The 14,010-nt window shown below is 38.8% G+C and overlaps 1 protein-coding gene across 1 annotated transcript; it reads right to left on the bottom strand.

Moving 5' to 3' along the window:
• Positions 1-5,155: 5,155 nt before the first annotated feature.
• Positions 5,156-12,750, bottom strand: LOC117331059. Its single transcript, XM_033889653.1, has 4 exons — positions 12,646-12,750; positions 10,527-10,635; positions 6,409-6,566; positions 5,156-5,800 (listed from the first exon to the last, which is right to left on the bottom strand). Exons 1-4 carry the CDS (start codon positions 12,725-12,727, stop codon positions 5,685-5,687), a joined length of 465 nt encoding a protein of 154 aa, XP_033745544.1. The 5' UTR covers positions 12,728-12,750; the 3' UTR covers positions 5,156-5,684.
• Between the last annotated feature and the right edge of the window lie 1,260 nt (positions 12,751-14,010).

Below are 14,010 nucleotides of genomic sequence, written 5' to 3'. Positions count from 1 at the left end.
TTCTTTTCTGTCTATTGATCAAAAGGATTATGAAAAAGCCTTCATTTATTAGTGAATAAAGTGTACTTACTATTTATGGTTGATGTATATTTTACCATATTGTTATAGTCCACAAGTATACACTCTTTACACTTTCAAACATGAGTTGTTCCCCTTTAACACGCTGTTTAAAGATATATTGTTTAACAATGAGTATAATAAGGTTATGTATGTCATATTGTTTACCTATTTTTCCAAACAATATTTGCTTTTTGACATATATAAAAAAAAAATAGAGGTTTTTCAAATATCCAATTTTCAAATAATATCCACAACCTCTCAACGTGTTTACAATCATAAAACATGTAAAAGTGTTTCAACTTCTTCTTTACAAAAGGTACAAGTAGGATCATCATATATATTTATTTTAGTAAGGTAGTCATTTGTTGCTTATATTCTATGCATAAGCCATCTCCGGGAGACATCATTTGTTGTTTTAATCACTGTTATTTGATTTTTTTTTTTTTAGTTCAATTTCACTAGTTTCTAATATATTGGACCATTTTTCAATGTTCTTTGTATTAAACTTTAATCAAGAAATAAAAATGTCCAAAAAAAAAAATGGAATAAAAGGATGTGCAAAGTCGATTATGGTGTGGTTTTGACTAAACTCAGATCATATATTTCTAATAGCTTGTCTTAACCCGTAAGACGAGTGTATGAGGTGGGGACAATCATATTTTCTGCAAATATTTCATAAGAATACAAGCAGTTTTTATTTTTACAAATCAAGTCTGACAGATTTCCTACTCCATAAAAAAAAATAAGGCGTATTATTCATCTTGATATTCATTAGGTCATACGTCTTAATCTCAATGTTTCCAATATACTCCACATTGGTTGGAAATACTTCTTTCCAGAATGGATTTTTGTTTTGTATTTCCGAGAAAGGTTTACTATTTGTCTCCCAACATTAACAACTTGTTGATATTTTTGCCACATACATCTAACACCAATGTTTCCATCCGGCATTAGAGTTGACAATTCTACGTATTCAAGTTAATTTCAAGGATTTTATCAATTAAGAAATCTGTGTCATTCTATATCCACTATCTTTGTAGTCCTGTACAACCAAATAAGGAGAGTTGGTAGGTGTGGCGTTCAGCCTCCCTCAAAATAAGGAGAGTTGGTAAGTATGGCGTTCAGCCTCCCTCCCAAATAAGGAGAGTTAGTAAGTATGGGATTAAGTATCCCTCCAAATTAGGAGAGTTAGTAGGTGTGGCGTTCAGTCTCCCTCAAAATAAGGAGAGTTGGTAGGTGTGGCGTTCAGTCTCCCTCCCAAATAAGGAGAGTTGGTAGGTGTGGCGTTCAGCCTCCCTCCCAAATAAGGAGAGTTGGTAAGTATTGGGTTCAGCCTCCCTTCCAAATAAGGAGAGTTGGTAAGTATTGGGTTCAGCCTCCCTTCCAAATAAGGAGAGTTGGTGGGTATGGCGTCCAATTTCCTCCCTCCAAATAAGGAGAGTTGGAAGGTATGTTCAGTTTCCTTCCCAAATAAGGAGAGTTGGAAGGTATGTTCAGTTTCCTTCCCAAATAAGGAGAGTTGGAAGGTATGTTCAGTTTCCTTCCCAAATAAGGAGAGTTGGTAAGTATGGGCTTCAGTCTCCCTCCAAATAAGGAGAGTTGGTGGGCATGGCGTTCAGTCTCCCTCCAAATAAGGAGAGTTGGTAAGTATGGCGTTCAGTCTCCCTCCCAAATAAGGAGAGTTGGTAAGTATGGCGTTCAGTCTCCCTCCAAATAAGGAAAGTGTGTAGGTATGGCGTTCAGTCTCCCTCCAAATAAGGAGAGTTGGTAGGTATGGCCTTCAGTCTCCCTCCAAATAAGGAGAGTTGGTAAGTATGGCGTTCAGTCTCCCTCCCAAATAAGGAGAGTTGGTAAGTATGGCGTTAAGTCTCCCTCCAAATAAGGAAAGTGTGTAGGTATGGCGTTCAGTCTCCCTCCCAAATAAGGAGAGTTGGTAAGTATGGCGTTCAGTCTCCCTCCAAATAAGGAAAGTGTGTAGGTATGGCGTTCAGTCTCCCTCCAAATAAGGAGAGTTGGTAGGTATGGGGTTCAGTCTCCCTCCAAATAAGGAGAGTTGGTAAGTATGGCGTTCAGTCTCCCTCCAAATAAGGAGAGTTGGTAAGTATGGCGTTCAGTCTCCCTCCCAAATAAGGAGAGTTGGTAAGTATGGCGTTAAGTCTCCCTCCAAATAAGGAAAGTGTGTAGGTATGGCGTTCAGTCTCCCTCCCAAATAAGGAGAGTTGGTAAGTATGGCGTTCAGTCTCCCTCCAAATAAGGAAAGTGTGTAGGTATGGCGTTCAGTCTCCCTCCAAATAAGGAGAGTTGGTAGGTATGGGGTTCTGTCTTCCTCAAAATAAGGAGAGTTTGTAGGTATGGCGTTCTGCCTCCCTCCAAATAAGGAGAGTTGGTAGGTATGGCGTTCAATTTCCTCCCTCAAAATGAGGAGAGTTGATAGGTATGGCGTTCAATTTCCTTCCTCCAAATAAGGAGAGTTGGTAGGTATGGCGTTCAGTCTCCCTCCATATAAGGAGAGTTGGTAGGTATGGCGTTCAATTTCCTCCCTCCAAATAAGGAGAGTTGGTAGGTATGGCGTTCAATTTCCTCCCTCCAAATAAGGAGAGTTGGTAGGTATGGCGTTCAGTTTCCTCCCTCCAAATAAGGAGAGTTGGTAGGTATGGCGTTCGGTCTCCCTCCAAATGAGTAGAGTTGGTAGGTATGGCGTTCAATTTCCTCCCTCCAGATAAGGAGTGTTGGAATATATGGCATTCAGTCTCCCTCCAAATAAGAAGAGAGTTGGTAGGTATGGCGTTCAGCCTCCCTCCAAATAAGGAGAGTTGGTAAGTATGGCGTTCAGTCTCCCTCCAAATAAGGAGAGTTGGTAGGTATGACCTTCAGTCTCCCTCCAGATAAGGAGAGTGTGTAGGTATTGGGTTCAGTCTCCCTCTAAATAAGGAGAGTTGGTGGGTATGGCGTCCAATTTCCTCCCTCCAAATAAGGAGAGTTGGAAGGTATGTTCAGTTTCCTTCCCAAATAAGGAGAGTTGGTAGGTATGGGCTTCAGTCTTCCTCCAAATAAGGAGAGTTGGAAGGTATGGCATTTAGTTTCCTTCCCAAATAAGGAGAGTTGGTAGGTATGGGCTTCAGTCTTCCTCCAAATAAGGAGAGTTGGTGGGCATGGCGTTCAGTTTCCTTCCCAAATAAGGAGAGTTGGTGGGCATGGCGTTCAGTTTCCTTCCCAAATAAGGAGAGTTGGTAGGTATGGGGTTCAGTTTCCCTCCAAATAAGGAGAATTCGTAAGCATGGGATTTAGTCTACCTCCAAAATGAGGAGAGTTGGTAGGTATGGGGGTAACTTAATCTTCCATTGGGGAGAGTTGTTGAGTATGGAGGTAAGTCTCCGTCCAAAAAAAAAAGCATTGGTTAGTATGAGGGATTAGTCTCCCTCCCAAATAAGGACAGTTTGTGTTAATGAGGGATTAGTCTCCCTCCCAAATAAGGACAGTTTGTGTTAATGAGGGATTAGTCTCCCTCCCAAATAGGGACAGTTTGTGTTGATGAGGGCTAATCTCCCTCCCAAATAAGGACAGTTTGTGTTGATGAGGGCTAGTCTCTCTCCCAAATAAGGACAGTTTGTGTTGATGAGGGATTAGTCTCCCTCCCAAATAAGGACAGTTTGTGTTTATGAGGGATTAGTCTCCCTCCCAAATAAGGACAGTTTGTGTTGATGAGGGCTAATCTCCCTCCCAAATAAGGACAATTTGTATTGATGAGGGCTAATCTCCCAAATAAGGACAGTTTGTGTTGATGATGGCTAGTCTCTCTCCCAAATAAGGACAGTTTGTGTTAATGAGGGATTAGTCTCTCTCCCAAATAAGGACAGTTTGTGTTGATGAGGGCTAGTCTCTCTCCCAAATAAGGACAGTTTGTGTTTATGAGGGATTAGTCTCTCTCCCAAATAAGGACAGTTTGTGTTGATGAGGGCTAGTCTCTCTCCCAAATAAGGACAGTTTGTGTTTATGAGGGATTAGTCTCCCTCCCAAAAAGGACAGTTTGTGTTTATGAGGGATTAGTCTCTCTCCCAAATAAGGACAGTTTGTGTTGATGAGGGATTAGTCTCTCTCCCAAATAAGGACAGTTTGTGTTTATGCTGGCTAGTCTCTCTCCCAAATAAGGACAGTTTGTGTTGATGAGGGCTAGTCTCTCCCAAATAAGGACAGTTTGTGTTGATGAGGGCTAGTCTCTCTCCCAAATAAGGACAGTTTGTGTTGATGAGGGCTAGTCTCTCTCCCAAATAAGGACAGTTTGTGTTGATGAGGGCTAGTCTCTCTCCCAAATAAGGACAGTTTGTGTTGATGAGGGCTAGTCTCTCTCCCAAATAAGGACAGTTTGTGTTGATGAGGGCTAGTCTCTCTCCCAAATAAGGACAGTTTGTGTTGATGAGGGATTAGTCTCTCTCCCAAATAAGGACAGTTTGTGTTTATGCTGGCTAGTCTCCCTCCCAAATAAGGACAGTTTGTGTTGATGAGGGATTAGTCTCCCTCCCAAATAAGGACAGTTTGTGTTGATGAGGGATTAGTCTCCCTCCCAAATAAGGACAGTTTGTGTTGATGAGGGCTAGTCTCTCTCCCAAATAAGGACAGTTTGTGTTGATGATGGCTAGACCTCTCTCCCAAATAAGGACAGTTTGTGTTGATGAGGGCTAGTCTCCCTCCCAAATAAGGACAGTTTGTGTTGATGAGGGCTAGTCTCTCTCCCAAATAAGGACAGTTTGTGTTGATGAGGGCTAGTCTCTCTCCCAAATAAGGACAGTTTGTGTTGATGAGGGCTAGTCTCTCTCCCAAATAAGGACAGTTTGTGTTGATGAGGGCTAGTCTCTCTCCCAAATAAGGACAGTTTGTGTTGATGAGGGCTAGTCTCTCTCCCAAATAAGGACAGTTTGCAAGTATTGGAGTTAGTCTTTTTTCTACACACATTGATCGGGGATAAATTTATGCGTGCAGTATCAAGAGTGTGGGGCATCTGATCAGAAAAAGAGACTGACCAAGCTTACAAAAATATGATGTTATTGATCGTTTCTTTTGTAGTGAGATGTGTTCGAAGATAAAACAAACTAAAAAATAAATATTTCATCAGCTTTTAATGTAAAGAATACAATTCGTTTGCTTACGTTGCTTAAAAGTTTAGGTTTGATATTATCTGTACTTATTTAAATTTTTATCACATATATTGCAACAGATGATCACACTAAACCGGGAAATCGGGAATTATACCCTGGGGGATGTGTGTTGCAGTGGTCACTACTGTTGTAACTAAACTATAAACTTACAAAAACAGCACATCGATAATTACACAAGGACTAAAATGCATTACACCACGATCGGGAGTTAATCATTCATTTACATGACCGCGAAATAATCACAAGCCCGCAAAAATATCATAACATTGAAAAACGTGTATTTACAAGATCTCGAAAGGTTGTTGAAAATAATTTATATACATATATTTACATATACATATGCCTGCAAAATTTTCATAAGTTGTAGAAAAATGTGAACGTCTATTCAAGATCACAAGTTGTATCAGATCTACTGTTGTGACACGTGACCTTTGTGGTGTCTTGGAGAGTGGGGTTAGGGTCTGTTAAACATCACTCCGGGAGATGGTGTGGGCGTTGTGGACGCGTTGTGTAGTAATATCGCCACTCCTGACTGTCGGAGTACGGAGAGAGGATGGTCTTATCTCTGATACCTGGTGCCACGACGACTGTAACATAACAATAACAGGTATCAGTTTCTTGTTTTACATGTCAAACTACTTACAGGTTATAGACTTGTAGAGTATCGTGGTAATGTGTCAACCCCCGACAGAGTACAGTTCCAACTGCCCAGTTCTTATATAATTGACATCATTGTCCGAAAGACTTTTATGATAACACCAGGCACCATTTTCATCATTGTTTATTTAGGAAATCACATGAACTATGAGTTTTCTTTTAATCAGATAATTCTTTTCTGTGAAAACTTTTATATTCTCGAAGAAGCCAGAGCCAGGTATTTTAGTTAGAGGTAAAATACGTCTTTATATATACATGTTGCTTGCATTTCAGCTTCACAACTTTTCTAGAGGATCAGTTGAATCTAATCTGATTCATATTGTGACCAGTGAGATATATGTTTCTATCAATTATAGAGTTATTTCACGTGATTTTTCAAAACAGACATACATAAACTTGCACAGCAAGAGAAGAAACGTATGAATTACGTTTGTAAGCAGATCATTGTTTTATAAATTGATCTGTTAAAATGTTAAACTTGGCAAAACCGAACGAATGGCCGTATAGTGAATGAAATAGTGAATGAATTTGACCTTACAGTATGAGATAAACGGAACTTCTTTACTATCATCAGATACATCTGGCTTGATGACGGTTTTGCTCCGGTTGCATCTCTTCGTCGAGGAAATGATACAGAAAGCGACGAAAACGATTACCAGCATTATAGCCATTACTATCATGATGAAGGCAGCAGGACTGTAAACAAACCGAGTTAAGTCAAATGACATTAAACTTAACCGGGTTAAGTTAATAAGGCAGCAGGACTGTAAACAAACAAGGTAAGGTTAAATGACGTTAGATAAACCTGGTTAAGTTAACAAGGCAACATAACTGTAAATCAACCAGGTAAATTTAAGGCAGGTAAACAAGTAAACAAACCCGGTGGACAGGACTATAAACAGTCATTTATATGAATAGAAGTGGAAATAAATCATTACTAACATATCAATGTAAACAGACAGCAAAACAAACAAAAAAGAAACAAAAAAAAAGTGTTTTCAAGCGTTATCAAAATGAAGGCGACGGGTTTGGTTTGGTTTATTTTGTTTAACGTCCTATTAACAGCTAAGGTCATTTAAGGACGGCCCTCCGTGCGTGCTACATGCATGCGTGTGGTGAGTGCGTATGTGTGATTTGAGAGGCTGCGGTATGTTCGTGTTAAGTCTCCTTATGATAGGCCGGAACTTTTGCCGATTTATAGTGCTACCTCACTGAAGCATACTGCCGAAGACACCCAGCAGCACACCCCACCCGGTCACATTATACTGACAACGGGCGAACCGGTCGTTCCACTCCAAATATGCTGAGCGCTAAGTAGGAGTAACAACTACCATTTTTAAAGACTCTGGTATGTCTCGGCCAGGGTACAGAACCCAAAGCCTTCCTCACATGGGCGAACGCTCAACTAAAAGCCAAAAGTGAGGCATTGTCAAGGGAGACATTAGGAAGAAGAAAGTTGTTAAGAAAGAGAAGGCGACGGGGATGGAAACAATAAGAGACGGTCGTCAGCAGTCAGATTAAATATCACAAGACTGGACGATACTCAGTATACTCCTGTATGTAAATTAGAATGGGAAAGTATTAGAATCAAAGTGAGGTCTAGAAACAAACCAAGATAAAACCGGAAACGCAACTATAGATTAGACAAAACAGGAAATTTAACGCGAATCAAATAAACTGAGAAAAATCGTATAATCAAACGAAGACTTCATATGAACAGCATATATCGGAACAAGGATAATAACACCAGGAGTACCGGCAGAGTAAGCGTCACCGTCATTGAAAATTAGATGGTTAGAAGGTTGGCAGTGATAGGTTTGTGTTACCCTGATAAGATAATCAGAAGGCTGACAGTGACAGATTTGTGTTACCCTGATAAGATAATCAGAAGGCTGACAGTGACAGATTTGTGTTACCCTGATAAGATAATCAGAAGGTTGACAGTGACAGGTTTGTGTAACCCTGATAAGATGATCAGAAGGCTGACAGTGACAGATTTGTGTAACCCTTGTTAGATGATCAGAAGGCTGATAGTGACAGGTTTGTGTAACCCTTGTTAGATGATCAGAAGGCTGATAGTGACAGGTTTGTGTAACCCTGATAAGATGATCAGAAGGCTGACAGTGACAGGTTTGTGTTACCCTGATAAGATGATCAGAAGGCTGACAGTGACAGATTTGTGTAACCCTGATAAGATAATCAGAAGGCTGACAGTGACAGGTTTGTGTAACCCTGATAAGATGATCAGAAGGCTGACAGTGACAGGTTTGTGTAACCCTTGTTAGATGATCAGAAGGCTGACAGTGACAGGTTTGTGTAACCCTGATAAGATGGTTAGAAGGCTGACAGTGACAGGTTTGTGTTACCCTGATAAGATGGTTAGAAGGCTGACAGTGACAGGTTTGTGTAACCCTGATAAGATGATCAGAAGGCTGACAGTGACAGGTTTGTGTAACCCTGATAAGATGATCAGAAGGCTGACAGTGACAGGTTTGTGTAACCCTTGTTAGATGATCAGAAGGCTGACAGTGACAGGTTTGTGTAACCCTGATAAGATGATCAGAAGGCTGACAGTGACAGGTTTGTGTAACCCTTGTTAGATGATCAGAAGGCTGACAGTGACAGGTTTGTGTAACCCTGATAAGATGATCAGAAGGCTGACAGTGACAGGTTTGTGTAACCCTTGTTAGATGATCAGAAGGCTGACAGTGACAGGTTTGTGTTACCCTGATAAGATGATCAGAAAGCTGACAGTGACAGATTTGTGTAACCCTGATAAGATGATCAGAAGGCTGACAGTGACAGGTTTGTGTAACCCTGATAAGATGATCAGAAGGCTGACAGTGACAGGTTTGTGTAACCCTGATAAGATGATCAGAAGGCTGACAGTGACAGATTTGTGTAACCCTGATAAGATGATCAGAAGGCTGACAGTGACAGGTTTGTGTAACCCTGATAAGATGATCAGAAGGCTGACAGTGACAGATTTGTGTAACCCTGATAAGATGGTTAGAAGGCTGACAGTGACAGATTTGTGTAACCCTGATAAGATGATCAGAAGGTTGACAGTGACAGGTTTGTGTTACCCTGATAAGATGATCAGAAGGCTGACAGTGACAGGTTTGTGTAACCCTGGTAAGATGGTCAGAAGGCTGACAGTGACAGGTTTGTGTTACCCTGATAAGATGATCAGAAGGCTGACAGTGACAGGTTTGTGTAACCCTGATAAGATGATCAGAAGGCTGACAGTGACAGGTTTGTGTAACCCTGATAAGATGATCAGAAGGCTGACAGTGACAGATTTGTGTAACCCTGATAAGATGATCAGAAGGCTAACATTGACAGATTTGTGTAACCCTGATAAGATGATCAGAAAGCTGACAGTGACAGATTTGTGTAACCCTGATAAGATGATCAGAAGTTTGACAGTGACAGGTTTGTGTAACACTGATCAGATGATCAGAAGGCTGACAGTGACAGGTTTGTGTTGCCCTGATAAGATTATCAGAAGGCTGACAGTGACAGGTTTGTGTAACCCTGATAAGATGATCAGAAGGCTGACAGTGACAGGTTTGTGTAACAATGATAAGATGATCAGAAGGCTGACAGTGACAGATTTGTGTAACACTGATAAGATGATCAGAAAGCTGACAGTGACAGATTTGTGTAACCCTGATCAGATGATCAGAAGTTTGACAGTGACAGGTTTGTGTTACCTTGATAAGATGATCAGAAGGCTGACAGTGACAGGTTTGTGTAACACTGATAAGATGATCAGAAGGTTGACAGTGACAGGTTTGTGTAACCCAGATAAGATGATCAGAAGGCTGACAGTGACAGGTTTGTGTAACCCTGGTAAGATGGTCAGAAGGCTGACAGTGACAGATTTGTGTAACCCTGATAAGATGATCAGAAGGCTGACAGTGACAGATTTGTGTAACAGTGATAAGATGATCAGAAGGCTGACAGTGACAGGTTTGTGTAACCCTTATTAGATAATTAGAAGGCTGACAGTGACAGGTTTGTGTAACCCTTGTTAGATGATCAGAAGGCTGACAGTGACAGGTTTGTGTAACCCTGATAAGATGATCAGAAGGCTGACAGTGACAGGTTTGTGTAACCCTGGTAAGATGGTCAGAAGGCTGACAGTGACAGATTTGTGTAACCCTGATAAGATGATCAGAAGGCTGACAGTGACAGATTTGTGTAACAGTGATAAGATGATCAGAAGGCTGACAGTGACAGGTTTGTGTTACCCTGATAAGATGATCAGAAAGCTGACAGTGACAGATTTGTGTTACCCTGATAAGATTAGTATAACCCTGATTAGATGGTTAGATTTATGGCAGTGACAGATTTCGTTAATTGCTTGTTTCAGCAAGTAAATGTGCTCTTTATTTTCATATTCTGATACAATGGAAGAGGTGAATCATTCTGATCAGTTCCTCGGTAGTCTTGGATTTATATATCATCTCAATGGATAAAAACGAGTGTAGTTATGTAGTTATATAGCTTTCTAATCCGAATATATACAGAAATCATGTATACGTGCAATCACTCTACCGTGTCTACATTACTGTATATTTATAACCTAATTGATCAATATTTGTATTTCTACAGGAAGTGTCTCGTTTTGATTTGAGTATATATACTTACTGGAATGGACAACAGGAAACATTGTTTCTCCAGTGTTCACCACAACATCCGGTTTCACATTCTATGATCCCGTCATAGGCTGTCTGGCATTCCTCTTTGGCGTAAACCCCTGTTGTATAGACGCAATAAACAAACAAACATTCAAAAATCAACGTTAGAGCTGTTCGAATAATATTCGTCATTTTAGTTTCCAATAAACGTACCTAACTATGTAAATGGTATTGTTGTAAATTTATTTTACTGTGTGTCCTTTCTCCATTGAATTTGCATGTGGAAAAAGGACCAACACATTATACTAGGCATTAGTTTGGCTTGACAGTATGACTAACTGCTTTTATATTAACAACACTCTAAAGTGAAGTCCATTTATCGATTTTTGGGTATGTTTCTTCTTTGCATGTGAATATTATGTAAATTGTTACTGAATCATTAATTTTCATTTTGGGGGATTGATGAACCTTAATGGTCATCTGTATAGGACAATAAAATATAGTCATATAATATATCAAAATGTTTGTCCTGCCATTTAAGTTATCCAAATTACCAAAACTTTGCTGAAGATGCTGACATTTTAATCTGTAGAGTTAATTTTTGTAGCAAGATTCAGCATCCAACAATTATAAGTCACGGTTTTGACTTGATATACTAATTTTATTTTGACGTTGAAATGCAAATGGCGGCTTTGAATAATATTATACCAATATGGCATAAAGGGAGGTATTTCAAATCTTAGTAATGCTCTTATTGGATACTATTTAGACATCTCAGCATATTAAGAATGTTTTCAAGACATATAGTTCAGCGATGGAGTTTGAGGCTTTTTTTCTGAAATATGCTTCTTTTCTTTCAGAGTTCATGATGACGTCTAATAAGAGCATGTTTGATGATTGAAAAAACTTCCCTATATGCCATATTTGTGTGATATTATCCACAACAATATTTACATTTCATGATCAAGATCAATTCAGTGTTAATACGTATTGATAGTAATATCCGGTTGTGTCGTGTGACACTTGTGAGCTTAACGGTATGGGCATTGCTACTTTTTGCGATAAATGTAATACACATGAGCTAATTGCAAGTTTTGTCGAAATTTACAAACATCTTAACAAATTACATTTCAACATCAAGACCCATGGTAAGCCATGATACATACAAACAATTGATCACATTACACTACACCAGAGTACTGGTTTATAGGCTTGTAAAATATCATCGGATTTGCTATTTACATGACCCTTTAAGTAAATATCACTAACATTTTATGCCTTTATCATTGTCTTTATATCTAACCCCATTCCTTTTCTGTAGATAGTTATCTTTGAATCAAAAAGAAATATAATCATTCCACAGGTATACTTGTAACCGATATGCGTCCACAGACAAGATAGCAATCATGATTACTCGTGTGTGCACATCTATCATTATTATCCTGTATCAATACAAACATACCATGGCAATCCTGTATGTATACACAGATACCATAGTTACCCTCTATGTATACACATATACCATGGTAACCCTGTAAGTATACACATATCCCATGGTTACCCTCTAGGTATACACAGATACCATGGTAACCCTGTATGTATGCACAGATACCATCGTTACGCATTATGTATACACAGATATTATAATGGTTACCCTGTATGTGTCCACAGTATCTTGGTAGCCCTGTATGTGTCCACAGTACCTTGGTTGCTTTGTATGTGTCCACAGTTACCATGATAAGCCAGTATGTGTATAAGGTTACCACGGTTACCTAAGTATGTGCCCACAAATAAATGGTTATCCCAGTATCTCTATTGTGTTATAGCACAATACCCAAATTAAAAAAAACACAAGTTGTGTATTTGGAAAGTGTAAATAATAAATAAGTTTATAAGTAAATACTTTTACTCACCGTTTATAGCTTACATCTAGACTAACATGTGAGTTACTTTCAATACATATATTTTTTAAATGGGGTGCCATTGCATTCACAAAAAAATGAATATATTCAACGCTATTTGACAGAAAAGTTTTGTGAGGGCTCTTAGCCTGAAATGCTTTCATACCTATTATACAGACGATTATATACTTTAATAATATAGGACTGTTATCCAGTACATACACTTACCTTCATGAAATATGAAAAGCACATATAACAAAAATGGCAAATTCCAATTCCTTTCATCACGATGACTTTCATTAGCGACCATTTTGTTACGTATTAAATCAGATAAGTAAGTAAGCAATGGCAATGTTTGTAACCGGATTTATATTCGGTAGTTATTGCTATACTGAATATATTACCACAGCTATTTAGTGAGTCGACTATGCGTATCTAAGGAAGGCATCAGTCCTTTCGCCTGTGGGCTCACTTAAAGGCTCACAAAGAACTATTATTGAATCAATATTACGAAAGTAAAAACACATGAAATAATCTGTTTAAAAAATCTAAAACAAGGGAATATCAATAACACTCATACACGGCACACTTTGTTAAAACACTGAATGTAATTTTGATATTTATATAATTATTCATAAGGAATCTTGTGTGTGAATCTATATTCTGCTGATATACCTTAACATTAAATTTTCTATCAAAAAAAATTGAAAATAGAAAATATGTGTATGGTTGATTAATGAAAAAATGCCTCATGCATGTGTATTAGAAGGCAAACATACAAGATACAAACTATGTGTTGAATAAAACATGGGTTGCTGTAATATACATGTAGACACCCCCTGTCGTCTCGTACAATATGGTGAGCCTATAGCGAGGATAGAAATCGGTCATCCATGAACTGATTGAGTGTTACTGCTTTTCAGTTTGAAAAATTGAATAACTTTGTAAAATAACAGGTGTCTTAAAAAAACCTACGACATGTTTTCAATGCTTTTTAGATTTTAATGGGCTTTCATTGGTTGACTGGCCTTTGTGAATAATGATTCGATCCTGTTGCCCGTAAAGACTTGTCGAGACCAGTGATTGACAGCTGCAATGAAAATTCAATGGTCCATGAACAACAAAATATATTCTATTTTAGGCGATGCTGCTTTACATTTTTGATAGTTGTAATTCAAAAGGTATACAAATAGATAAAGTGATAGTTTGTTTATTTGTTTTGTTTTTTGTTGTTTGATGTTGATGCAATTAAGTACTCATACTGCCCTGCACATTTACCAGTCTCAACCCTCAGTCAGAGATTCCATTTTTTGATAAAGTTCTGTTTTAAAGCTTCGAGAATAAAGTATCAGCGAAAACCGAAAAAAATACGATACCATAATTTAAACTGAGTAATAAGCTACGCATTGGAGATAACTGAAAAAGTATCCAGGTGTTTCGAAAGAGTTTCCGTATTCTGCTTCATCTACGACATCTGCCATATAAATCTGGGTCAATCCGGGCAAAGTCACCTTCTTAAAATGAGAACTAAGTTGATGAAAACGGAACCACTCAAAATCATCCCATGCGTCTGACGTCATCTCGAACAAGGAA

Source organism: Pecten maximus, chromosome 7 (assembly GCF_902652985.1).
Source record: "Pecten maximus chromosome 7, xPecMax1.1, whole genome shotgun sequence".
NCBI classification, from domain to species: Eukaryota; Metazoa; Mollusca; class Bivalvia; order Pectinida; family Pectinidae; genus Pecten; species Pecten maximus.
The sequence above is the reverse complement of the archived record's forward strand: the minus strand, read 5'-3'. Positions and strand labels throughout refer to the sequence as shown.

Coding starts and splice junctions, on each gene's coding strand:
- LOC117331059 (XM_033889653.1), bottom strand. CDS start 12,727: ATGGTCGCTAATGAAAGTCATCGTGATGAAAGGAATTGGAATTTGCCA. Junction 10,636..12,645: donor GCTTTTCATATTTCATGAAG/GTAAGTGTATGT, acceptor TCTATACAACAG/GGGTTTACGCCAAAGAGGAA. Junction 6,567..10,526: donor GTTTCCTGTTGTCCATTCCA/GTAAGTATATAT, acceptor GTTTGTTTACAG/TCCTGCTGCCTTCATCATGA.